General features: G+C 39.5%; 1 protein-coding gene and 2 pseudogenes across 1 annotated transcript; all 3 read left to right on the top strand.

Moving 5' to 3' along the window:
• Nucleotides 1-2,507: 2,507 nt before the first annotated feature.
• Nucleotides 2,508-3,417, top strand: LOC144253869 (olfactory receptor 7A5-like; annotated as a pseudogene).
• Nucleotides 3,418-11,034: 7,617 nt separating this feature from the next.
• Nucleotides 11,035-11,964, top strand: LOC144253870 (olfactory receptor 7A10-like). Its single transcript, XM_077796528.1, has one exon. The coding sequence runs from the start codon at nucleotides 11,035-11,037 to the stop codon at nucleotides 11,962-11,964; it is 930 nt and encodes a 309-aa protein (XP_077652654.1).
• Nucleotides 11,965-24,295: 12,331 nt separating this feature from the next.
• On the top strand, nucleotides 24,296-25,221 carry LOC144253871 (olfactory receptor 7A10-like; annotated as a pseudogene).
• Nucleotides 25,222-26,863: the final 1,642 nt, after the last annotated feature.

Here is a 26,863-nt window from a genome sequence, read left to right on the forward strand (position 1 = left end):
TTTGATGTTGTACTTGTTCCTTTTCCATGAGCACAGCACCTAGGTGAGATGTATCTGTGGGGAGTGTCTGAAAGTCTACAAACTTTAATGTCTTCCAACAGATGAGTGTTTCTTATTGGGCTCCTTCCAGGGCTCTTCATTCTGAAGGATCTGACTCAACAATGTGATATTTCTTCTCTTGTGAATCCCCACTTTATCGAAAATGCCAGTGAAAGTTCTTCTGCACTAATAAGTCAACTTTTCTACATATTCCCAAATTATTTTCATATCTCTCTTATGTCTCTGTGCCTCTTGATTTTCTTCCCTTTGAAACACCTGTATTTCCAAAAGCCACGTCACTTTTGGCCAGCTCTTGGAACGTATTCTTCTTCATCATTTCACTAAAGAACATGTCCTTCATCCACAAGTAAATTTGTATTTATATTTCTTTAGATAAATCATAACATTATATCTGACTTCTCGATCTTTTATTTGTAACAGTCTAGCAATTTATTTTTACATTTTATTCCTAGTACCCTGATCTGATCACTATAAAATATATTCATGTATCAAAACATCATAATATACCCAATAAACCTACACAGTTATTAGGTGTCTAACAAAATAACACTTAAAGAAAATTAAAAAAAAAAAAAAAACAAGATCAGCCAGGAATTGATGTCACATACAAAAAAATATGGAATCAATGAACTGGTCATTGATAAATAGATCAAAAGCTCCTTATCAAGGTTTGATCACAGCATAGCACACACATATACTGAATTATCACCTATAGACTCAGTGAACAGGCACAATGATGCTGTGTGAATTCTAAAACAGGGAGAAAGAGCCCTGCCTTATCTGCTGCGAATCTAGGGAAAACTCAATAGGTCAGGTGAAAGGAACAGCAACAGGAAGACAGATCTGCTGTTTTCTATTAAAAGTTCCCCACTTTGCTGTAGGTACTTTGGATATCTCCTGTTGTCAATTGTTGATTTTTGACCTTTGGTCATTTTTTCTAATGTGTATGGACAGTCAGACGCCTTGACATGAGGAAGAGAAAGAGTGGGAGGGAGGAGGGGAAGGAGGGAAAGTACTAGGGACTGAAGGGGAGCAGAACAGATTCCCTGCATGTGAGATTGTGTCAGAATGACCCCAACAGGGCTGGGGCTGGGGCTCAGGGGCAGAGCACTTGCCTAGCATGTGTGGGGCACAGTATTGTATCCTCAGCACTACAAAAAAAATAGTAAATAGAATACAGGTATTGTGTCCAGCTACAAAAAAAATACTTTCAAAAAATAAACCCAACCTTATGTATCACTGCAAAGCAATAATAAACATTTAAAAACTAGGTCAAAAAAACAGTCACTACTTTGTTTTTTTAGAAAACATACTTTTATTGTTTATGGTTTTAGTTGAGCACCCAGCGAAGTGTCACTGGGTTTGCAATGCTGCCAAAACCAAGGCAGCCTTTCCCTCCTGGAGAAGAGACACCTGGGATTGCAAGGTCCTGTTCCCTGGGTCCACGTCAGGTCACTCTGTCTCTGCCCTCACCTCTTCTTTGCCTTCTCTCTCCTTCTCTTTCACTCCCCATCCTTCTCTATTTCTCTTCCTCCCTCTATTGACTGCACAGATTTTCATGCTCCTTTTTAAACACAGGGAAGAGGAGCAGCTTTCTTAAGTGGGTCTGCTCATTTGTTCATGGAAAGTGTGTCGAGTGGACTCTCCCTATCTACATTCTGTAGGGAAAAGGTCATCTCAGCTGTGGTGTCAACACTCAGAGCCTTGGCAGGGTCATTGGTGCTGAGAACCATGGCAGAAATAAGACAAGTTATTACAGTTAGAAGGTCTATTATAAAATGTTTAAAGATAATAAGGTCCAATGAGTATATAGAGGAAAAAAACTCCTTATGCCGAGTTGTTTGGAATGTAAATTAATGAACCCATCTTGAATGGAGGTTCTATAAAAATTAAAATGCAGTTATCACATGATGCAGCAATTACAATATTGGGAATATAGTCAGAGAAAATGAAATGGGTGTAGTAGGAGATATCTGTCCTTCCATGTTTTCTGATGCAATATTCACTGTAGCCAAGATACAGGAACCACCAGAGTGCACATCAGGAGTGCTCTTTTTATACTTCTCAAACACACTATTAATTTTTCCTTTAGAATTCTGAAATACGTGACTTCCTAGTGAAACCCTGGGAGTGAAAGTGGAATTCATCAACAGAGATGGCACAGAATCCTTTATGGGGACATGACAGATACATGCACGTTCTATAGAAGTTAATTACTTTCCATTCCATTGTTTTGTTTTGTTTTTCTTTTTGTTTATTGTGGGGCTAATGATGGAATCCTGGGCCTTCATCATGTTTGATAAGCACTCATCCACTGAGCTACACACCCATTGGTAAAATTTAGTTTCTTTACAGCGAAATATGTATTGTCTCACTTCAATGATGTAATACTTGTCTATGGGAAAATTAGTTATGCTCTTTTTCTCATTTCTGGTAGTCACATGCATATGGAACCAGGGAATGATACTCAACGTTTAGAATTCCTTCTTTTGGGACTTGCAGAGGACCCAGAACTGCAGCCCCTCATCTTTGGCCTTTTCCTCTCCATGTACCTGGTCACTGTGCTGGGAAACCTGCTCATCATCCTGGCCACCATCTCAGACTCCCACCTGCACACGCCCATGTACTTCTTCCTCTCCAACCTGTCCTTTGTGGACACCTGCTTCACCTCCACCACCATCCCCAAGATGCTGGTGAACATCCAGACACAGAGCAAGGCCATTTCCTATGCAGGCTGCATGACTCAGATGAACTTTTTTGTACTCTTTGCAGGATTGGACATTTTTCTTTTGACTATGATGGCCTATGACCTGTGGCCATCTGTCACCCGCTGCACTACATGGTCATCATGAACCACCGGCTCTGTGGATTGCTAGTTCTGGTGTCCTGGGTTGTGAGTTTCCTGCATGCATTGTTAGAAAGCTTAATGATGTCGCGGCTGTCCTTCTGCACAGACTTGGAAATCCTCCACTTTTTCTGTGAACTTAACCAGGTGGTTCAGCATGCATGCTCTGACACCTTTCTCAATGAGGTGGTGATATATTGTGCTGTTCTCTTGCTGGGAGGTGGCCCCCTCGCTGGTATCCTTTACTCTTACTGGAAGATAGTGTCCTCCATCCATGCAATCTCATCAGCTCAGGGCAAGTACAAAGCCTTCTCCACCTGTGCATCTCACCTCTCTGTGGTCTCCTTATTTTATGGCACAGGCCTTGTTGTGTACCTCAGTTCTGCTGTGACCCAAAACTCACACTCCATTGCAACTGCTTCAGTGATGTACACTTGGTCACCCCCATGCTGAACCACTTCATCTACAGTCTGAGGAACAAGGACATCAAGAGTGCTCTGAGAAGACTCTGAGAGAGAAAGATTAAAATGTCAATTCTAGTGAAATCCAATAAGTGCCCCTGATTGCAGGGCTCAGAGCCTCGAAGTCAGAATCTGGGTTTCTTTATTAGATTCTGTAAGCAGAATTTGCTCCTTCTCCTTTATTCCTGCTTTTCCATTTCTTAGATTTTGGCTTCTGCAAAATCACTGAATCATTATTTTTACTGCACATTCTGATCTATATGAAATTCAATCCTTTTAATTTATCAATTCCAAATTTTTTCAAAATCACTCCCATCTTAGGATGAGAAATATTTGAAAATTCTCATTAGTCCCATAAGATATAAATTTAGAAATAATTTAATCTCAAATGACGTATGTCTTGTTATTGAATTATTTATTTTACTAAAAATAGACATAATTTGTATTCACCTGTGAAAATAATATTTATCAAATTAGGCTATTTTCATAAATTTATTGTGGAAGCAAATCTCAGAAAAATATTATTAGTACTATGGATGGGACCCTCTGAGCCATATCCATGGACATTTCTGGTTCTTATTTGATATAGTATCTTGCTAATTACTTAGGGCCTCTCTAAATTTCTGAGGCTGACCTTCAACTTTGATCCACCTGCCTAGGCCTTCTGAGTCACTGGGATTATAAGCATGCACCACCATGCCTGACAGAGAATACATTTTCAATTGTGTCTTCGTGATTCATTTCCTATATTACTACCAGAACTTCCAATCTTCATAAGGTAGCCTTTAACATACCATGGCATTAGCTGATCATTAGGTTTTATTCTCAACTTTTTGGATCCTGTTTCTTTTTTAGCATGGTGTCCACAGTGCCTAACACAGTCATGGTCAAAACAGGTTTCCAGAGGTATCTACTCTTCCATTTTTCCCATGCACATATTTCTATGTGCTAGATAACACATTTGAAATGCTAGCAATATATAAAAATGGTGAATAGATTAATGGTTTGAAGTTCCAGGCTCTGGGCAGGGAGGGGAGTAGATGGGGCTATAACAGGGCAAATCTCCAGACCCTTGACTGATGGGAGCTATTCTGTATTTTTTTAGATGATAATAAATTATTGTAAATGTTATGCTCAGCATGATATTTCCACACCTGCCCACAGTGTGCACTGATCAAATCCAGCCTCCTTTATCCACCCTCTCCAACAATTTCCCAACATCGAGTAATCTCTATCCTTTGTTCAGGGTGATAATTTCCTTTTTTTTAACTTCCTTTTGAGACACCATGAAGTACTTGTCTTTCGGTATTTGCCTTCTTCACTTAACACAATATCCTCCAGTTCCATCCACATTGCCCCAAATAACAGGATTTCATCCTTACATATGGCTGAGTATCTTCAACTTGTATAAATGCCACATTTCTTTCCTCCTCTCATCAGGTGATGGGCACATAGGTTATTTCATAGCGTAGCTATTGTGAATGAGGCTACAGTAAACATGGCCAAGGACAATTCTCTTTGCTGTAATTACATTTTCTTGTTATCAGTGTAAATACCTGGCTGTGATATTTTGCTCAGTGTTATCATGGTGGAAGCTCATGAAAAGGGCCTTGGATCTCTCTCTGTCAGTTTTTACTACTGCCCATTAATATACAATTTTCTCTAATTAAAATTTAAATTAAAATTTTAAATAAAAAAGTGATGGACATCTGAGGAAGCCGTTTATAAACTGTTCACATTTTGATGTGTTTCCCTTTCCTCTTGAACCTGTGATTGCTGTTCACTTTGTCCCATGTGAGTGTCAGCTGTCATTGCTGTCATGGTGCACCCTGTGATTAAAAGTAGTCTGTGTGCTTTATTCAAACAAGAGCAGGTTAAAGAAAGAGAATACTGACTTGTTGAAAATGTGCTGTGGCTTTCTGTCAATCCAGACATAAAATGTACAGAAGAGTGTGGTGAAGTTTGCTTTCTGATTGGGGTAAAAATGTTGGATATTGAAATAAACAGATTTGGGACAATAAGAAATGTTGGCATCTGACATTTCATTGCTCTCATTCTCTGCTGTGTAGAGAAGAGGGGAGATGGTACAGATGGACGTGTGATTTACACTGTGGCTTTTACTACTTTAAAAACTCTCCTAGTGCCTCCCTTCTGTACATACATGGGAAGCCCACACTCTTCTGTTCTTGCAAGGGTCCTGAGTTCCTCAGTTCAGGCAACCTCATCAATAACATAGTAGGGTATTTAGTTTCTATCATTCAAGGTCTTTATTTCTTCAAACTCATACTCACATCCAAAATCAAGAATCATCATTTGGTCCCTCATTATAAAAATGTATGTTCATTACCAGCATGAAATTTCTGGTGTTGTTAGCAAAGTGTTATGAGTGCAGGAGGTGCCGTCTTGTAGTTTCACATTTCAGAAAAACACAACTCACTACTCTGTTAAAGAGGGACAGAGAAAATGTCTGGAGATGCCAGAGACTGTGTCCCCAATGTGAGTCAGTCTTTTGAGGGCACAAGATACCTAACCAGGGTAGGTTTCTTAGTTTTAGACATGGGAAGAAAAGTGGAACACAAAGGGTGGATGTGGTGATGGGTGGTGGGACATTGGGAAGGTGAGGCTAATGGATTGGTGGTAACAAGGGGCAGATTAATAGCACTCCACTCTGATCTCAGGGGACTGTATGCAAACTCTTCCTTTCCTGATTATAGACCAGAATCCTGCAGGGAAATCAGGTGCTTGGAGTTTGGAGTAAAAAGAAGGACATGTGCCTAATGAGCAGATAGAGAAAGCTGTAGGCTGCGATTGCTCCTGCCCATTCTGAGTGCACACCTTAGGGCACACTTGATTCGTCAGGTTAATTGAGGACCAAAGCTGGACCCATTTCTGTTCTCTTTTCTGGGGTCAGAGCCTCACTCTGCACCTTCAATATCCAGGGAAGAACTGAAGCTTGTGCATGATGACCTTCCCACCAGAGATGCCACCCAGGTGAGCCTGAGAACCCAGCAGACACTGCAGGAGAGGATTGAAGAGAATGAAGGCAGGAGCTTAAACCTGAGGTTCCCTGAGAGCCCAACTAGCCTGTCCTGCAGCCTAGAGATGGTGGTGTCCCTTGCTAGCTTAAGTAATTTATTAATGGATTTATAAGATACCAAAAAGGAAAAGTGACCAAGAAATCAGCACACTGTGTCACTGTTGACCATTAACATATGGTAATGGAATCTCAATTAGAAGAGGGATTGGGAGGCATGAAGTGGTTCAAATAAAGTAAAATGTAAGTCTGTGTACTTTGCAATGAAGGGGAATGGGTAAATCCGGTATGAAGTATGGAGAGATATGCAATTGAGGGAGCTCGTTTTTTAAAAATGTATAATGGAATAAATTTCAGCACATGTTCATATTGGTGAAAAAGATCCAGATTAAGGAATTTCTGTAAATAAATACCTGTAGGAGGAAATCACGATATAGATATTTCATGCAATCTTCTTACTCTCTGGGTATCTACATGGATAATCAACTAACTTAATAAGTGAAGATGAGTATGCCAAAGAGTTTTATGTTGCAAGTATTTCACAACCTGTCAAGGTGAAGTCAAGGGGATGGCCGTCGACCTCTATATTTCAAATTGTTAAGACCCTTTGCTTAGGGTTGGTGTGTATTCCCTCTCATTTTATTTATTTTAATTCTTTATAGTTTTTTTTCATGGATTTTGCATGTTGTCCCTTGTTTCATTTACATATGCACAGCACATAAGTGGACATGTATCTGTGGGGAGTCTCTGAAAGTCTACAGATTCTAATGTTTTCCAATAGACCAAGGTTTGTTTTGGGCTCCAGGCAGGGTTTTTCATTCTGAAAGATGTGACTCAACAATCACATACTTTTTGAGTTGTGAATCCTTGCTCTACATAAAAATCCTAATGAAAGTTCTTCTGCACTCCTTACACTAATAAGTCAACTTTTCAACATATTTCCAACTTATTTTCATGTCTCTCTTAGGTCTGTGCCTTTTGATTTTCCACGATACAATGTAGGCATTGCTCCTCATCATTTTACTGGAGTTCACATCCACCATCCACAAGTATATTGGAGTTTGTTTATCTTTAGATAAGAAAGATTCAATCGTAACTTTTTTCTCTTCTTCCTTATCTTTTATTTCCAAGTCTCTTAGCAATTCATTTTCACATTTTCTTCTGGTACCCATTTTTGATCATTATGCAATATTTTCATGTATCAAAACATCACAATATGACCCATAAACACATATAATTATTATGTCTAACAAAATAACATGTACAAAAAATTTTAAAAAGCCCCAAACCCAAGAACAATCATGAAATGATGCCACACACACAAAACAAGCAAAGTAAAAACATAAGGAAGTAGAGTAAGGACCTAAGGGGATTGAAAGGCTAATTACCCTGATGTGATCGTCACACAGCACATATATATATGGAATGATCACATATATACTGAGTGGACAGGCACAATGATTCTGTATGAATTTTAAAATAGTGAGAAAGGCCTTCCTTATCTGCTACATAACTAGGGATACACCAGTAGGTCAGGTGAAAGGGGCAGAACTAGGGAAGACAGATCTGCTATTTCATATTCAAAGTTCCCCACTTTGCTGTAGGTACGTTGGATATCTCCTCTTGTGAATTGCTGATTTTTGAATTTTGGTCATTTTTTTACTTTTGAAGTGTATGGTCTGTCAGGTGCCTTGACACAAGGAAGAGGAACAGTGGGAGGGAGGAGAGGAGGGAAAAGGAAGGCACTGGGGACTGAAGTGGAACAAAATAGATTCCCTGTATGTGAGACTGTGTCAAAATGACCCTGACAGGGCTGGGACTCAGGAGCAGAGCACTTGCCTAGCATGTGTGAGGACCAGATTCAATTCTCAGTACCACATAAGAATAAATAAATAAAATACAAGTATTGTGACCATCCACAACTAAAAATATCTAATGACCCCCACAATATGTATCACTGCAATGCAATAATGAAAACATTTAAAATGTAGACTGAGAAAATGATGTCACTACTTTGGTTTTTTTGCAAATTTATTTTGCTGCTTATGGACTGTGCTGGGTACCCAGGGAGTGTCACTGGGTTTGGAACACTGCCAGGACCAAGAAAGCTTTTTCCTCCTGGAGAAGAGACACCTGGGCTTGCAAGGTCCTGTTCCCCTGGGTCCACCTCAGCTTGCTCTCTGCCCTCACCTCTTCATGTTCTGTCCACACCTTTGCCTTCTCTCTCATTTTCTCTCAGTCTCCATCTTTCTCTATTTCCTCTTTCTCCCTCTGTTGTCTGCACAGATTTTCATGCTCCTTTTTAAACACAGGGAAGAAGAGGATCATTTTTTTTTTATTTCTTTCTTACATGACAAGAGTGGAATGCATTACACACATAATTATGCCTCACAGCCCAATTTTTCATAACTCTGTAGATAAAGTGTGTTCATGCCAAATTATGCCATTATACATGAGCTCTCTTTTTTATTACAATTCTTAATACATCTTTATACCACAATTTATCATATCTCTGTTTATATATTAGGTGGGTTCACTAATTTGTTCATGGAAAGAGTGTCGAGTGGAATCTCCAGGTACCCTGTCCACATTCTTCAGAGAAAAGAAAAACTCAGCTTGTGTTGTTGAAGCTCACAACCTTGTCAGGTTATTGGTGCTGAGAGGCCATGGCAGAAATCAGGCTCTGAGAGTGTGTGAGTGTGTGTGTTTGCCTCATGGAGGGCTCAGGAAAGGGGTCCTGATCTTATATATTCCCCAGTGATTCTTAGCAGCTAGAGGCTAGAACTTAACCCTCAGGTGGTAGCAAGGAGGGAATACTTTTGCAATCCACAGAATATGTTTGTAGCAAATCTAAGAGCAAAGGTTCCGGGTGTGGATGAAGGACTTCCTGTACCTTGTAGCCTCAGAGAGCAGTGAGGCCAGCTCATCCTTTAATATTCTCTGACACAATTTCTCATCACTCTCCATTTTTACCTCCTTCTTGCCAACAGCTTTCTTTTTTGCCTCAGTTTTTGATACAAGCATGTTCCTTAGGACCTGTGCACTGACTGTCCCCCCAGTGAAGACCACACCACTGAGGATGACTTGTGGCTCCTGCCCTGCCTTCCTTGTGGTTTCTGTATGGATTCCCCTCTTCCTGCTGGTTTTCCCTTCATTGCTATAAAAAAACAACAACCTCTCTACTCTTTCTTTTTCCTCTTAGTACTCATCACTATGAGACATATTAGGTGATTTTAAACATTTTTGCTTATGTTCTTTCCCTCTCTTGGGATAATGCGGACTTCTTTGTTTTAATTCATACAGATTACTGATCCAATACATGAATCCTAGTTTGTACTCTCTAATTAGTATTGCTTTATTTTTAATTGACATATAATTATCAAGTTCACAAAAAATTATATTTCTATACACGTATAAATTTTATAATAATTGAACAAGTATGTTTGGCTTAATTTTCTGAAACATTTATCATTTCTCTGTGACAAATATTCAAAGTCCTCCCCTCTAACTATTTTAAAGTAGGTAACATATTATTTTTAACTATAATTACCCTACTGTACAGTCATCACCAGAAGCTATTCCTCTTCTCTTACTGTAATTTTTTCCCCTTGAGGAGCTTCTCCTCATCCCTTTGGGCCCAGAATGCACCTCAGCTTCTGTGACCATCATGCTATGCTGACATTCTATGAGATCAAATTTCTCAGAATCCACACAGGAATGATATCATGCAGCTGTAGTGTTCCTGTACCTGTCTGATTCCACTTCATAAGTGTCCCCAGGTTCATCTATGATGTCTCCAATGATAAGATTCATCATTTTATTAATAGCTGAATAATTCCACTGCACATCTGTACCACTTATAAATTGCCAATAGCCATCTGAAATGTGCTCAAAATTGCTAATTATCTGGGAGATGCTAATCAAAAAATGTTAGACTATGGCCTAACTCCAGTGGAAAGAGCTTTTATCAAAAAAGACCAAGGATATCAAGGGCCAGTGAGTATGTGGAGAAGAAACGGAATCCTGACTTAGAGTTGGTGGGAATGCAAGTTAATGAAGCTATTATGGAAAACAATATGGAGAATCCAAAAATTTAAAACACAGTTATCACTTGATGCAGCAATCCTACTACTGGGTATGGGGCCAAAGAAAATGAAATAGGTATTTTGAAGAGATCTGCCCTTCCACATTGAATGATGCAAAATTCACTGAAGCCAAGACAGCCAAAACACACTGAAACCAAAGTGTTCATGAGGGTTGCTAATTTATACTTATCAAAGGCATGAATATCTTTCTCTTTAGAAATATGAAAATCATGTCTTCCTAGTGAAAACTTGAGAATGAAATAGGAATACCTCATCAGAGGTGGCACAGGATCCCTTAGGGGACAAGAGCCACACATGTTCTATAGAAGATAATTTCTTTATTTCCCTTGGCTTTTTTCTTTTTTGATGTATATGGATGGTATCCAGGGCATTGCCTATGTTAAGCAGCCACTCCAACATGAGCTACACACCATCACTAAAATTAATTTTTTATACCAAATATGTATTTTTTCATTTCAATGTTGTAAGTATTGCCTGTCTGTAAAAATTAGTTATGCTCTTTTTCTCATTTCTGGTAGTGACATGCATATGGAACCAGGGAATGGTACTCAACGTTTAGAATTCCTTCTTTTGGGACTTGCAGAGAACCAAGAACTGCAGCCCCTCCTCTTTAGCCTTTTCCTGTCCATGTACCTGGTCACTGTGCTGGGGAACCTGCTCATTATCCTGGCCACAATCTTTGACTCCCACCTGCACACGCCCATGTACTTCTTCCTTTCCAACTTGTCCTTTGTGGACATCTGCTTCACCTCCACCACCATCCCCAAGATGCTGGTGAACATCCAGACACAGAGCAAGGCCATTTCCTATGCAGGATGCATCACCCAGATTCACTTTTTTGTACTCTTTGTTGTGTTGGATGACTTCCTTTTGAGTGTGATGGCCTATGACCGGTTTGTGGCCATCTGTCATCCCCTGCACTACATGGTCATTATGAACGGCAGGCTCTGTGGATTGCTACTTCTGGTGTCCTGGGTTGTGAGTGTCTCATATGCACTGTTACAAAGCTTAATGGTATTGCGGCTGTCCTTCTGCACAGATTTGGAAATCCCACACTTTCTCTGTGAACTTAACCAGGTGATTCAGCATGCATGCTCTGACACCTTTCTCAATGAGCTGGTGATATATTGTGCTGCTCTCTTGCTGGCTGTTGGACCCCTCACTGGCATCCTTTACTCTTACTGGAAGATAGTGTCCTCCATCCGTGCAATCTCATCAACTCAGGGCAAGTACAAAGCCTTCTCCACCTGTGCATCTCACCTCTCTGTGGTCTCCTTATTTTATGGCACAAGCCTAGGTGTGTACCTCAGTTCTGCTGTGACTCAGAACTCACACTCCATTGCAACAGCTTCAGTGATGTACACTGTGGTCACCCCCATGCTGAACCCCTTCATCTACAGTCTGAGGAACAAGGATATCAAGAGTGTTCTGAGAACACTCTGTGGCACAGGAAGATAAAAGTTTAATTGTGCTGAGACTGAATAAGTGCCCATGATTGCAGGGCTTAGAGCCTCAGAAGCAGAATCCAGGATTCTTCACTGGAAGGTGGAAGCAGGACTTGATCCTTGTACGTTAAAGCAGAGTTTCCATTTCTTTGATTTCAACTTTGACATTCAATCCCACTACACCATTCACTTTATTGCACACTGTGATCACTATGAATTCAACCCTTTCCCTTCTCATTTTCCGGCTTTCCCCAAATAATTCCCACTTTGGATGAGAAATACTTGAAAATTCTCATTTATCCCATAATATATGTTTTTAGAAATAATCTCAATTGCAAATGTCAAGCTAAAGAATTGTTCATTTAGCTTAAAATATGCATAATTAGTATTCACACGTGAAAAATTTCATAGAACAACTAAAACAAATTTTCATAATTTTATTGTGGAAGTTAATCCAAGAAAAAACAAACTTCGATACCGTCGCTTGAACTCATGGCTGTTTAACCACTGAGATATAGGCACTGGCCTTTCTGTTTTTTCTTTGAGACAGTGTCTTGCTATGTTGCTTAGGGCCTTACTACATTGCTGAAGATGGCTTTGATATGTGATCCCCCTGCCTCAGACTCCTGAGTCACTGGGATTGCAAGTGTGCACCTGGCCCAGATGAGAATAGATATTCAATTTTGTATTTTTTATTTTTTTCCTATATTATTTCCAAAACTACCATTTTAGTTAAGGTAGCCTTTAACTTCTCAAGGTATTAGCAGGTCCTTAAGTTTTGTTCACACTTTTGAATTGTGTTTCTATTTCAGCATGGTGTCCACAGTGCCTAAAATAGTCATGGGCAAAACAGGTCATTTCACCAGAGGTATCTACTGCAACATTTTTCCCAGGCACATATTTTATGTGCTAGACAGCATTTTTGAAATGCTAGGAATATGTAAATGGTGAGCAGATTGATGGATCTGGGGGCCAGGCATGTGGCAGTGAGAAAGGTGGATGGGGATGTAACAGGGCAAAACTTGGGATCTTTGACTGCTGGGAACTATACTGTATGTTATTTTGATGAACGTAAATATATAGAAAATATTAAGGAGTTTCAATGTGATATTTCCACACATGCCCAGGGTGTACACTCATCAAATATAACCATCCATTTTCCACCTTTCCAACCCAATGTATGGTAATCTCTATTCTATATTCAAGTTAGCATTTATTTTATTTTATTTTATTTTACCTTTCTCATTTGAGAGAGACCATGAAGTACTTTTCTTTTGGTATCTGCCTTATTCACTTAGCACAATGTGCTCCGGTTCCATCCACATTGGCCTAAATCATAGGACTTCATCCTCACATAAGAATAAATGGTGTTCCATGTTGTATATATGCCACGTTTTTCCCTTCACTCCTCTGGTTATGGGCAGGATTAACTCCCTATCTGAGCATGTGTGAATGATGCTGTAAGATATGAGCAGGGTGCTTCTCCTTGCTCTGTGTGTTCATTTCCTTGTTATCAGCATTGATAATCTGCCTGTGATATTTTACTCAGTGTTACCATGGTGGAAAGTGACTAAAGAGTCTTTGTATTTCTCCCTGTCTTTTTTTTAATACCACATGTTAATCCACAACTTTCTGCAAATGAAAAGTTACATTAAGAATTATAAATCAAAGTGAAAGCAAAGCAAGCCATTTGCAAATAGTTTAAATGTTGATGCGTTCTCCTTTCCTCCTGAACTCATGATTGCTGTTCACTTTCTCCCATGGAATTGCAAGCTGTCATTGCTGTCCTGGTGCATCCTAGGCTTCAAATTACCCTCATGTGTTTTCTTCTAATGAGAGCTGATAAGTGAAAGAGAACACCATCTTGATGACAATGTCAACCAACACACAAAATGTACAAAGACTGTGGTGAAGTCTGCTTTTCATTTGGTGTAAAAGTATTGGATATTGAAATAAACAGATTTGGGACAAAAAGAAATGATGGCATATAACATTTCATTGATCTTGATCTCTGCTACATAAAGATGAGAGATGACATTACTGATAAATATTTCATTTAGAATATGGTTTTTACTTAAGTAAACCTCTTCTACTGCCCCACTTCTGTACAAACATAGGAATCCCACACTGTTCTGGACTTGCCAGAATCCTGAGTTCCCCTATTCAGGCAATCTCATCAATAACATAACAGGCTACTTATCTTCTATCATTCTAGAATTTTGACAGTCAAGAACCAGTTCAAAGCCTTTTCTGCATGTGGGTCTAAACTATTAGTAATGCCCTTGCATTATGCACTGGTTATGCAAGTCAGCATTCTGTTACTATAACACAACACCTGAGATAATTGATTCATAAGGAGAGAACATTTATTTTGGCTCACAATTTTCAAGATTCCAATTTGTTTTGGATTGGCCCCAAGGCTTGCCATATTGCAATGAGCACATGATGAGGGGTGGCAAGAATGTGGCAGAGGAAAGCTGCTGACCTCATGGCCTGGAAGTGGAAGAGATAGAGGAAAAGACGGGAGTCCTATAATCCCTCTCAAGGGCAATTCCCAACTGAACTAAGATTTCCCACTAGACCTTCCTCTTAGTATTTCTACCACCTTCCAATAGCACCAAGCTGGGGACCAAGCTTTAACACAGGGCCTTTGGGTGACACTTAAGATGGAAACTGTAGCACTGGTCTTGAGGTCTTACTCAGTTATGTAGTCACTTTGTTGTCTAGATGACCTTGATGTGGCCTTGGTGTCAGCCACATGTTGAGCCCCTTTGTCTATAGTCTGAGGAGCAGGGAGTTGGAGGGGTCAGGAGGATGGTGCCCCAGTGAAGACCATGGCAGGACTCTCCTGAGCAGCAGTGGGCACCACATCAAGGGCCCTAGAGCCTGGCCTCCTCCATCCAGCCCTTTGATGACTTCAGATTTCACAGGTTTTAAAGCCACTCTTCCCTGGGGTCTGTCTTCAGGGGCTCCCTGTCCCCAGGACTGTTCCTGAGGTTCCACATTGTATCAGCCTTTTAACGTTCACCAGGAAATCTCAGTTGTGTGAACATAACAGGGCACTTTCCCAGTTATCTACAATAAGGGATTGTCTTTAATTTTAACAACCCAAATCTTATACCTTTAACACGTAACCTCACAAGTGATGCTCAGGGGGGCCTTGTTGCCCTGGAAACTCACTTGCAGAGATGTTTTCTGAGGTGATTCAGATGAGACCAACTCTGAAGATTTACTGCCTTTTTGTTGGATCCTCTTTCCTTCCCGTCATCCTCAACTTACTCAAGTTTTATACTCACACCCTTTGAAATCCTAGAAATTCTGAACCCTATCTCATCTGTGCCTGCAACCATGATGTCTAGTACAGTTCCTGGTAAGCAGTTTTTTCTGTGAATTTTAGATTAATAGAATGAAAATTAGGAGATGGTTGAGAAAGAAGAGAGAGTTTGAGCCTCAAAACTACACATGGATAGGTTAACTAAGAGGCTTTGAGGCAGAAGTAAACAAAAATACAGACTCATGGAGGTAGATCTTGATAATAAAAAAAATAGAGGGAATGAAATTAGCCTTCAAAGACATAGCTGCACTTCCCAATGTTCCTTGGGCAGTCTTCACAGTAGTCAAATGTGGTATATTTATAACTGAGTGCTCTTCAGCCTTCAAGAAGAATGAAATCCTGCCATTTACAACAGAATAAAGGGGACAGGCCCTTGTGTTCCACGAAAGAAGCCAGACACAAGCAAACACTGCATGTGCTCCTATGTTGAGGCCAAAGGAGCCTCAATCTATATACAGAATAGTGACACTGGAGGCTGGGAAGGAGGCAGGAGGAAGAGGAAGAGGGGAGGCTTGATAACAGGTACAGGAACACAGGTCAATAGAAAGACCCAGTTCTAGTGTTCCACAGTGAGTGGGGGTGGCTGGGGGCTGCAGTGCCCAGATCTTATCATGTGTTTTATGAAGATCTGAAGAGAGGAACGCAGACCTGGAATCATAAGGTAATGATATGGGGAGGGAAAGTCTCCTTAAGCTTTTTTGTTCAGCATACATTAGGTGCCTATGCTAAAAACATCATGTTCTCCCTATGGATATGTACAATCACATGTCCATAAATATTAAGTTAAGATTTTATAACTCCACTCAGCATTTGCCACTTTGTTGGATCATCTGATACACATCGTCTCTGGAGGTTCCTGGTCACTTATCACCAGGGAGCAGGACCTTATGGTCACCAGGCAATGAACTTAAGGTCACAGAGGGCAGGCCATGGTCCCAGACCTCATGTTAAGATGGCTCTAGAGAAGCTTTACTAAAGTATAAATTAAGCTCAGAGGAAACAAGAGCTTCAGATACAGACTCCTACTTAGGGGCTTCTCCCCAACAAAGAATCACTCTGTCTCTGGGTGTTGCAGATTTAGGACTATAGCAAACACCAAGGTAAGGTATTCAAAGTTCCCTTGATGATTTTAATGTGAATTTCATTAAATGTCATGAAATTGAGCACATTTCAATGTTCCTAAGCCATTTGTATCTATTCTTTTAGGTCAATGACTCAGGCACATTCACAACTTTTTCTTGCATTTTAAAAACTGTAATTGTTTTAGAATAATTGTATATGTCTATTTTGTTTTTTTTATTTTATTTAATTTAAATTTAATTTATTTTTAGGGTACATCTTATTGTTCGTATTTGAGGTTTGCAACCTGATGTTATAGGGTAAATATAGTGAGGCAAATATCCACAGTATTCAAATAAAATTTCTTCCTATTTTTAAAACATTTCTTATCAATTCTTTAAATTTATTTTTTAAAAATTTGTTCCATTTTGTTATACATGACAGTAGACTGCATTTTGATACATTATACATATATAGAGTATGACTTCTCATTCTTTGGATTTACATGATGTAGAGTAGTAACATAGGTAACATAGTAGCATAGGGTAATAATGTCTGATTTATTCTATTATCTCATCATTTTTGACATGCATTATTTAAAATATTTTATTCAATAATTACTTTCTTAATTTTAAAAATAGGGTATGGCACTATTTCAATTAATGTATACAGTGTGTAATGATCGTGTCAGGATACTCAATTCTATTTTCTTAAACAATTTCAGAAAAACATATAATTAACATGTAATAATTGCATGTAGGTGTGAGTACAGTGTAATACTTTAATACTTGTGCACAGTAAGTATTGATAAAATGAAGATAATTAATGCTCCTAACTACCTCTGCTCTGGAGATTTTGAGCTCCTCTTTCCTAGTTATTCATAAAAAGGTATAAAACGTTACTATGAACAATTCCCCTCACGTGCTCAATTGAAGAACGTGTTCAATAAGGTTTAACTCTTTTATATATAATTGTTATAAAATTGTCATCCTTGATCCTATGGAGAGAACTGGAGGTCACCATGTGAAGGGCAACAAGCCAGGCACAGAGAGACAAGTACGGCAGGACCTCACTCACATGTAGAAGGTACAGAAGTTGCTCTCACAGGAGCACAGAACAGAATGCTGGTTCCCAGAGGCTGGAAAGGGTAAGGGAGCAGGAGGGACAGAAGAAGGTTGGCCCCAGGGTACTAAGTTGTAGTCAGGTAGGAGAAATTGGTTCTGCTGTTCTGTTGCAATGTAGGTCATGATAAGGTCCTGCATATTTCAAAAATGATGGAATCCAATATCCTTTGCAATTAGTGCTTTATAATTATACATAAAATTGGGATTCATCTTGCCATAATCATAAAACATGGAATACAATTGGCTCCAACTTAGCCCCAGTACCTCTCCTTCCCCTTCCCATTCCTTGCCCTATTTCACTTTCTTTTTTTCTACCAGTCTGGAATGTGTTCACCACAAAGAAATGATAAATCTTGAGGAGGTAATTATGCTTACCTTGATCTGGTCATTACCCAGTGTATACATCAAATGGTGCTCTAAAAATATGTGACACTAAAATTGCACCATTAAAAGTTTAATATCAATAAATTTAACACCCCCAGTGCCCTTTATCTGAAGTTAATCTGGGTAAATAAGCATGACTTCGGAACAATGTTGTGAGGAATAAATGACATGTGTGGAAATTCTTTGTGGGTCCACAGAAACTGGTCATGGTAGCAGGTGTGAATATGACATGTGTGCCTGTGGATTTTTGATATTTTTTGAGAGTTGAGTCATCCACCCACAGAAATCTACATGTACATACAAAGTCAAGCTTCATTTCAAAATTTCAGAGAAGAGATCTGAAAAGAGCCAACTTTGAATGACGATTCTCTTTGCTGTGATTTCATTTCCTTGTTATCAGTGTAAACACTTGGCTGTGATATTTTGCTCAGTGTTACCATGGTGGAAGTTCACGAAAGGGTTCTTGGATATGTCCCTGATAGTTTTTAATACTGCCCATTAATCTACAATTTTCTCCAATTAAAATTATAAATAAAAAAGTGATGGACATCTGAGAAAGCCGTTTATAAACTGTTCCCATTTTGAAAGTGTTTCCCTCTCCTCTTGAACCTGTGATTGCTGTTCACTTTCTCCCATGTGACTGTAAGCTGTCATTCCTGTCATGGTGTATCCTGTGCTTAAAATTACCCTGTGTACTTTCTTCAAACAAGAGCAGGTAAATGAAGAGAACACCGACTTGTTGATAATGTGCTGTGGCTTTCTGTCAATCCAGACATAAAATGTACAGAAGACTGTGGTGAAGATTGCTTTCTGATTGGGGTAAAAATGTTGGATATTGAAATAAACACATTTGGTAAAACAAGAAATGCTGGCATCTGACATTTTATTTCCCTCACTCCCTGGTGTATAGAGAGTAGGGCAGACGATACAGATGGACGTGTGTTTTACACTGTGGCTTTTACTACTTAAGAACCTCTCTGACTGCCTCCCTTCTGCACACACATGAGAACCCCACACTCTTCGGTTCTTGCCAGAGTCCTGAGTTCCTCTGTTCAGGCAACCTCATCAATAACATAGCCGGGTATTTAGTTTCTATCAAACTCATACTCACATCCGAAATCAAGAACCATCATTTGGTCCCTCATTATACAAATGTATGTTCATTACCAGCATGAAAATTCTGGCATCTTCAGCAAAGGGTGTTAAGTGTACGAGGTGCCTTCTTTTGGTTTCACATTTCAAAAAACACAGCTCACTCCTCTGTTAAAGAGGGACAGAGAAAACTTCAGAAGATGCCAGAGACTGTGTCCCCAATGTGAGTCAGTGTTTTGAGGGCACAAGATATGTAACCAGGGCAGGTTTCTTAGTTTTAGACATGGGAAGAAAAGTGGAACACAAAGGGTGGATGTGGTGATGGGTGGTGGGATATTGGGAAGTTGAGGCTCATGGATTGGTGGTAAAAAAGGGACAGATTAATAGCACTCCACTCTGATCTCAGGGGAATTTATTCAAAGTCTTCCTTTCCTGATTATAGACCAGAGACCTGCAGGGAAATCAGGTGCTTAGAGTTTGGAGTAAAAAAGAAGGTCATGTGCCTAATGAGCAGATAGAGGAAGCTGTGGGCTGTGATTGCTCCTCCCCTCCACTACTGCATACCCTGGGGCACACTTGATTCTTCCGGATCTTGAAATATGACTGAGGATCAAAGCTGGACCCATTTCTCTTCTCTTGTCTGGGGTCAGAGCCTCACTCTGCACCTTCAACATCCAGGGAAGAACTGAAGCCTGTGCATGAAGACCCTCCTATCAGAGATGCCACCCAGGTGAGCCAGAGGACCCAGCAGAAACTACCAGATCTTTCACCTGAGGTTCCCTGAGAGCCCAACTAGCCTGGCCTACAACCCAGAGATGGTGGTGTCCTTTGCTAGCTTAATTAATTTATTAATGGATTTATAAGATACTAAAAAGGAGAAGTGACCAAGAAATCAGCAACACGGGGTCACTGTTGACCATTAACTTATGGTAACAGAAGAGGGGTAGGAGGCGCAAAGTAGTTCAAATAAAGTAAAATGTAAGTCTGCTTACCTTTGCAATGAAGGGGAATAGGTAAGTCCAGTATTAAGTATGGAGTGATATGCACTGGAGGGAGCTCATTTTAAAAAAAAATAGTTATAATAGAACATATTTCAGACCATTTTCATATTGGTGAGAAAGATACAGATTTAGGAATTTCTGTAAATATTTCCTGCAGGAGAAAATCATGATATAGATATTTCATTGAATCCTCTTCCTCTCTGGGTATCCACATGGAAAATGAACTAACTTAATAAGTGAAGATGGGTATGCCAAAGACTTTTACGTTGCACGTATTTCACAACCTGTAAGATGAAGTCAACGGGATGGCTGTCGATCTCTCTATTTCAAATTGTTATGACCCTTTGCTTAGAGTTGTAGTGTATTCCCTCTCATTCTATTTTTTAAAAATTGTTTCAAAGCTTTTTTTTCCCACTGATTTTGCATGTTGTCCCTAGTTTCATTTACATAAGCACAGCACATAAGTGGAGATGTATCTGTGGGGAGTCTGAAAGTCTACAGATTCTAATGTTTTCCAATAGGCCAGTGTTTGTTATTGGGCTCCTGGCAGGGTTTTTCATTCTGAAAGATGTGACTCAACAATTGCATATTTCTTGACTTGTGAATCCTTGCTTTAAGCGAAAATGCTGGTGAAAGTTCTTCTGCACTCTTTGCACTAATAAGTCAACTTTTCAACATATTTCCAACTTATTTCATGTCTCTCTTAGGTCTCTGTGCCTCTTGATTTTCCACCATACAATGTAGGCATTGCTCCTAATCATTTTACTGGAGATCATATCCACCATCCACAAGTATATTGGACTTTGTTTATCTTTAGATAAGAAAGATTCAATCATAACTTTTTACTCTACTTCCTTGTCTTTTATTTCCAAGGCTTTAGCAATTTATTTTTACATTTTATTAATAGTACACTTTTTTGATTATCATGCAATATTTTCATGCATCAAAATATCATAGTATGCCCAATAAACATATATAATTATTATGTCTAACATAATAACATGTACAAAACATTTTAAAAAGCCCCAAACCCATGAACATTCATGAAATGTTCCCACAAATACAAAACAAGCAAAGTAAAAAGATAAGGAAGTAGAGTAAGGACCTAAAAAAGATTGAAAAGCTAATTACATTGATGTGATTGTCACACAGCATATACATATATGGAATGATCACACATATACTCAGTGAACACGCACAATGATTCTGTATGAATTTTAAAATAGTGAGAAAAGGCCTGTCTTATCTGCTACATAATGAGGGACAAGCCAATAGGTCAGGTGAAAGGGGCAGAACTGGGGAAGACAGATCTGCTATTTCATATTCAAAGTTCCCCACTTTGCTGTAGGTACTTTGAATATCTCCTTTTGTGAGTTGCTGATTTTTGATCTTTGGTCATTTTTTTTTCCTTTTGAAGTGTATGTTCTGTCAGGTGCCTTTACACAAGGAAGAGGAACAGTGGGAGGGAGGAGAGGAGGGAAAATAGAGGTACTGGAGACTAAAGTGGAGCAAAATAAATCCCCTGCATGTGAGATTGTGTTAAAATGACCCCGAAAGGGCTTGGCTCAGGGGCAGAGCACTTGCCTAGCACCTGTGGGCACTAGGTTCAATTCTTAGTACCATGTAAGAATAAATAAATAAAATACAGGTATTGTGACCATCTACAACTAAAAGCATATAAAATCACCCCCACATTAAGCATCACTGCAATGCAATAATAAAAACATTTAAAATGTAGTTTAATGACATGATGTTACTACTTTGGTGTTTTTTGGCAAATTTATTTTGCTGCTTATGGTTTTTGCTGGGCACTCAGAGGGGTCACTGGGTTTGGAACACTGCCAGGACCAAGAAAGCCTTTTCCTCCTGGAGAAAAGACACCTGGGCTTGCAAGGTAAAGCTCGTACTATCTCTGCCCTCTCCTCTTCATGTTCCGTCCACCCCTTTGCCTTCTCTCCTTTTCTCTCACTCCACATCCTTCTCTAGTTCTCTCCCTCCCTCTGTTGACTGCATAGGTATTCATGCTCCTTTTCAGACACAGGGAAGAAGAGCAGCGTTCTTTTTGTTATATTTCTTTCATACATGATAATAGTGCAATGCATTACATTCATCACTTTCCATTCACCTGCACAATTTTTCATATCTCTGTATATAAAGAAAGTTCATGCCAAATTATGCCATTATACATGAGCTCTCTTATTTTTTTTTGCATTACAATTCTTAATACACTTTTATACCACAATTTCTCATATCTCTGCTTGTATATAAGGTGGCTTCACTCATCTGTTCATGGAAAGAGTGTCAAGTGGAATTTCCAGGTACCCTGTCCACATTCTTCAGAGAAAAGACAAACTCAGCTTGTTTTGTTGAAGCTCAGGATGACTGGTGCTGAGAGGCCATGGCAGAAATCAGGCTATGAGAGTGTGTGAGTGTGTGTGTGTGCCTCATGGAGGGCTCAGAAAAGATTACCTGATCTGATATATCCCAGGGTGATTCTTAGCAGCTAGAGGCCAGAATTTAACCCTTGGGTGGTAGCAAGGAGGGAATGCTTTTGCAATCCACAGAATGTGTTTGCAGCAAATCTAAGGGCAAGAGGTTCAGGGTGTGGATGAAGGAGTCCCTGTCCCTTGTAGCCTCAGAGAGCAACGCGACCAGATCATTCTTTAATATTCTCTGCCACCATCTCTCATCACTCTTGGTCTTTTTCCTCCTCCTTGCCAACAGCTTTCTTTTATGCCTCAGTTTTTTGAAACAAGCATGTTCCTTAGGACCTGTGCACTGACTGTCCTCCCAGTGAAGACCACTCCACTGAGGATGACTTGTGGCTTCTGTCCTGACTTCCTTGCGGTCTCTCTTTGGATGCCCTCTTTCTGCTGGTTTTCCCTGCATTGCTGTAAAAGAACGACTACCCCTCTGCTCTTTCTTTTTCCCATCACCATGGTACTTATTAGGTGATTTTAAACATTTTTGCTTATGTTCTTTCCCTCTCTTTGGATAATGGGGACTTCTGTGTTTTAACTCATACAGATTATTGATCCAATGCGTGGAACATACTTGGTACTCAGTAATTAGTTATTGCTTTATTTTTAATTGACATATAATTATACAAGTTCACAAAAATAACTTTATATTTACATACACTTATAAATTGTTTAATAATTGAGCAAGTATGATTGGCTTAATTTTCTGAGACATTTATCATTTCTCTGTGACAAATATTCAAATTCCTCACCTCTATCTATTTTAAAATAGGTAACATATTATTTTTAACTATAATTACCCTACTGTGCAATACATCAAAAGAAGCTTTCCGCTTCTCTTACTGTAATTTTTTCCCCTTGAGGGGCTTCTCCTCATTCCTTTGGGCCCAAACTGTACCTCAGCTTCTGGTGACCATCATGCTATGCTGACATTCTGTGAGATCAAATTTCTCAGAATCCACACAGGAATGATATCATGCAGCTTTAGTGATCCTGTTCCTGGCTTTTTTTAACTTCCTAAATGTCCCCAGGTTCATCTATGTTGTCTCCAATGATAAGATTCATCATTTTATTAATAGCAGAATATTATTCTGCTGTGTATCTGTACCACTTACAAATGGCCAATAATCATCTGAAATATGCTCAAAATTGCTAATTATCTGGGAAATGCTCATCCAAGCCTAACTCCAGTTGGAAAGGCTATTATCAAAAAGACCAAGGATATGAAGGGCCAGTGAGTATGTGGAGAAAAAAAGAAATCCTGACCTAGAGTTGGCAGGAATGCAAGTTATTGGAGTCATTATGGAAAACAAGGGGAGAATCCACAAAATTAAAAATACAGTTATCACTTGATGCAGCAATCCTACTACTGGGTATGTGGCCAAAGAAAATGAAATGGGTATTTTGAAGAGATCTGCCCTTCCACATTGACTGATGCACAAATCACTGTAGCCAAGACACAGAAACAACCAAAGTCTTCATGAGGGGGGGCTAATTCATACTTCTCAAAGGCCTGAGTAACTTTCTCTTTAGAATTCTGAAATACACGACTTCCTAGTGAAAACTTGAGAATGAAACAGGAATTCCTCATCAGAGGTGGCACAGGATCCCTTAAGGGACAAGAGCCACACATGTTCTATAGAAAATGATTTCATTCCTTTCCCTTGGCTTTTCTTTTTCTTTTTTGAGGTATATGGATGGTAACCTGGACCTTGCATATATTAGGCAGCCACTCCAACACTGACCTATACACCCATAACTAAAATTAATGTTTTTACAGCAAAATATGTATTGTTTCATTTCATTGTTGTATTACCTGTCTGTAAAAATTAGTTATGCTCTTTTTCTCATTTCTGGAAGTCACATTCATATGGAACCAGGGAATGGTACTCAACGTTTAGAATTCCTTCTTCTGGGACTTGCAGAGGACCCAGAACTGCAGCCCCTCATCTTTGGCCTTTTCCTATCCATGTACCTGGTCGCTATGCTGGGGAACCTGCTCATCATCCTGGCCACTATCTCAGACTCCCACCTGCACACACCCATGTACTACTTCCTCTCCAACCTGTCCTTTGTGGACATCAGTTTCACCTCCACCACCATCCCCAAGATGCTGGTGAACATCCAGACACAGAGCAAGGCCATTACCTATTCAGGTTGCATCACCCAGATTCACTTTTTTGTACTCTTTGCTGCATTGGATAACTTCCTTTTGACTGTGATGGCCTATGACCAGTTTGTGGCCATCTGTCACCCCCTGCACTACATGGTCATCATGAACCAAAGGCTCTGTGGATTGCTAGTTCTGGTGTCCTGGATTGTGAGTGTCTCCCATGCATCGTTACAAAGCTTAATGATATTGCGGCTGTCCTTTTGCACAGACTTGGAAATCCCACACTTTTTCTGTGAACTTAACCAGGTGATTCAGCGTGCCTGTTCTGACACCTTTCTCAATGAGGTGGTGATATATTTTGCTGCTCTCTTGCTGGCTGTTGGACCCCTCACTGGCATCCTTTACACTTACTGCAAGATAGTGTCCTCCATCCGTGCAATCTCATCAACTCAGGGCAAGTACAAAGCCTTCTCCACCTGTGCATCTCACCTCTCTGTGGTCTCCTTATTTTATGGCACAGGCCTAGGTGTGTACCTCAGTTCTGCTGTGACCCAAACTCACACTCCATTGCTACAGCTTCTGTTATGTACAGTGTGGTCACCCCCATGCTGAACCCCTTCATCTACAGTCTGAGGAACAAGGACATCAAGAGTGCTCTGAGAAGACTCTGTGAGAAAGTTTAAAATGTCAATTCTACTGAAACTGAATAAGTGCCCATGATTGCAGGCTCAAAGCCTCAGAACTCAGAACTGATTTTTAGTATCAGAACCTGGCACAGAACTTGGTCCTTCTCCTTTATTCTTGCATTTCCATTTCTTTGATTTCGAGTTCCTAATACAATTCCACTGAGTCATTATTTTTATTGCACATTGTGATCTCTATGAAATACAATTCTTTTAATTTGACATTTCTGAACTTTCCCAAAATCATTCCCATCTTTGGATGAGAAATACTTGAATGTTCTCATTTGTCCAATAAGATATGATTTTCAAAATAATTTAATCTCAAATGACATGTCATGCCAATAAATTGTATATTTTGCTAAAAAGAGTCCTAATTTGTATTAACATGTGAAAATAGTATTCATCAACTAAGGATATTTTCATAACTTTATTGTGGAAGCAACTCTGAGAAAAAAATATTTTTAGTACTATGGATTGGACCCAAGGGTGCATAACCACTGAGCCATATTCATGGACATTTCTGGTTTTTGTTTGATGTAGTGACTTTCTAAGTACTTAGAGACTCACTAAATTGCTGAGGCTGACCTTCATCCTTGATCCTCCTGCCTCATCCTCCTTAGTCGAAGAGATTAGAAGCATGCACCACCATGCCTGACAGAGGAATAGACCTTCAATTGTGTGTTCATGATTTATATCCTGTAAGACTTCCAGAACTTCCAATCTTCATAAGGTAGCCTTTAACATACCATGGTATTAGCTTGTCATTATGTTTTATTCTCAAATTTGATCCTGTTTCTTTTTCAGTATGGTTTCCACAGTGCCTAACACAGTCATGGGCAAAACAGGTCCCAGAGGTAGCTACTTCGACATTTTCCTAGGCACATATTTCTATGTGCTAGACAATACATTTAAAATGCTAACAATATATAAATGGTTGATAGATTAATGGTTTGTAGGTCCAGGATCTGGGCAAGGAGGGGTGTAGATGGGGCTATAACAAGGCAAACTCGGGACATGTGACTGATGGGAGCTATTCTGTATTTTTTTTGCTGATCTTAAATTATTGTAAATGTGAGGTTCAGCATGACATTTCCACACCTGCCCACAGTGAGCACTGATCAAATCCAGCTTCCCTTATCCACCCTCTCCAACCACTTCCCAACATCTAGTAATGTCTATCCTTTGTTCAGGATGACATTTTACTTTTTTTTTTTCTAACCACCTCTTGAGACATCATGAAGTACTTGTCTTTTGGTATCTGCCTTCTTCACTTAGCACAATATCCTCCTGGTCCATCCACATTGCCCCAAATAATAGGATTTCTTCCTTACATATGGCTAAGTATGTTCAACTTGTATATATGCCACGTTTCTTTCCTCCTCTCATCAGGTGATGGGCACATAAGTGACTTCATAGCGTAGCTATTCTGAATGATGCTACAGTAAACATGGCCATGGACGATTCTCTTTGCTGTGATTTTCATTTCCTTGTTATCAGTGTAAACACCTGGCTGTGATATTTTGCTCAGTGTGACTATGGTGGAAGCTTACGAAAGGGGCCTTGAATCTCTCCCTGTCAGTTTTCACTACTGCCCATTAATCTACGATTTTCTGCAATTAAGTTCAATTAAAAAATATAAATA

This window comes from Urocitellus parryii, chromosome 3 (genome assembly GCF_045843805.1).
Source record: "Urocitellus parryii isolate mUroPar1 chromosome 3, mUroPar1.hap1, whole genome shotgun sequence".
NCBI lineage: Eukaryota > Metazoa > Chordata > Mammalia > Rodentia > Sciuridae > Urocitellus > Urocitellus parryii.

What these genes read in the sequence shown, in the direction of transcription:
- LOC144253870 (XM_077796528.1), top strand. Translation starts at nt 11,035, where the DNA reads ATGGAACCAGGGAATGGTACTCAACGTTTAGAATTCCTTCTTTTGGGA.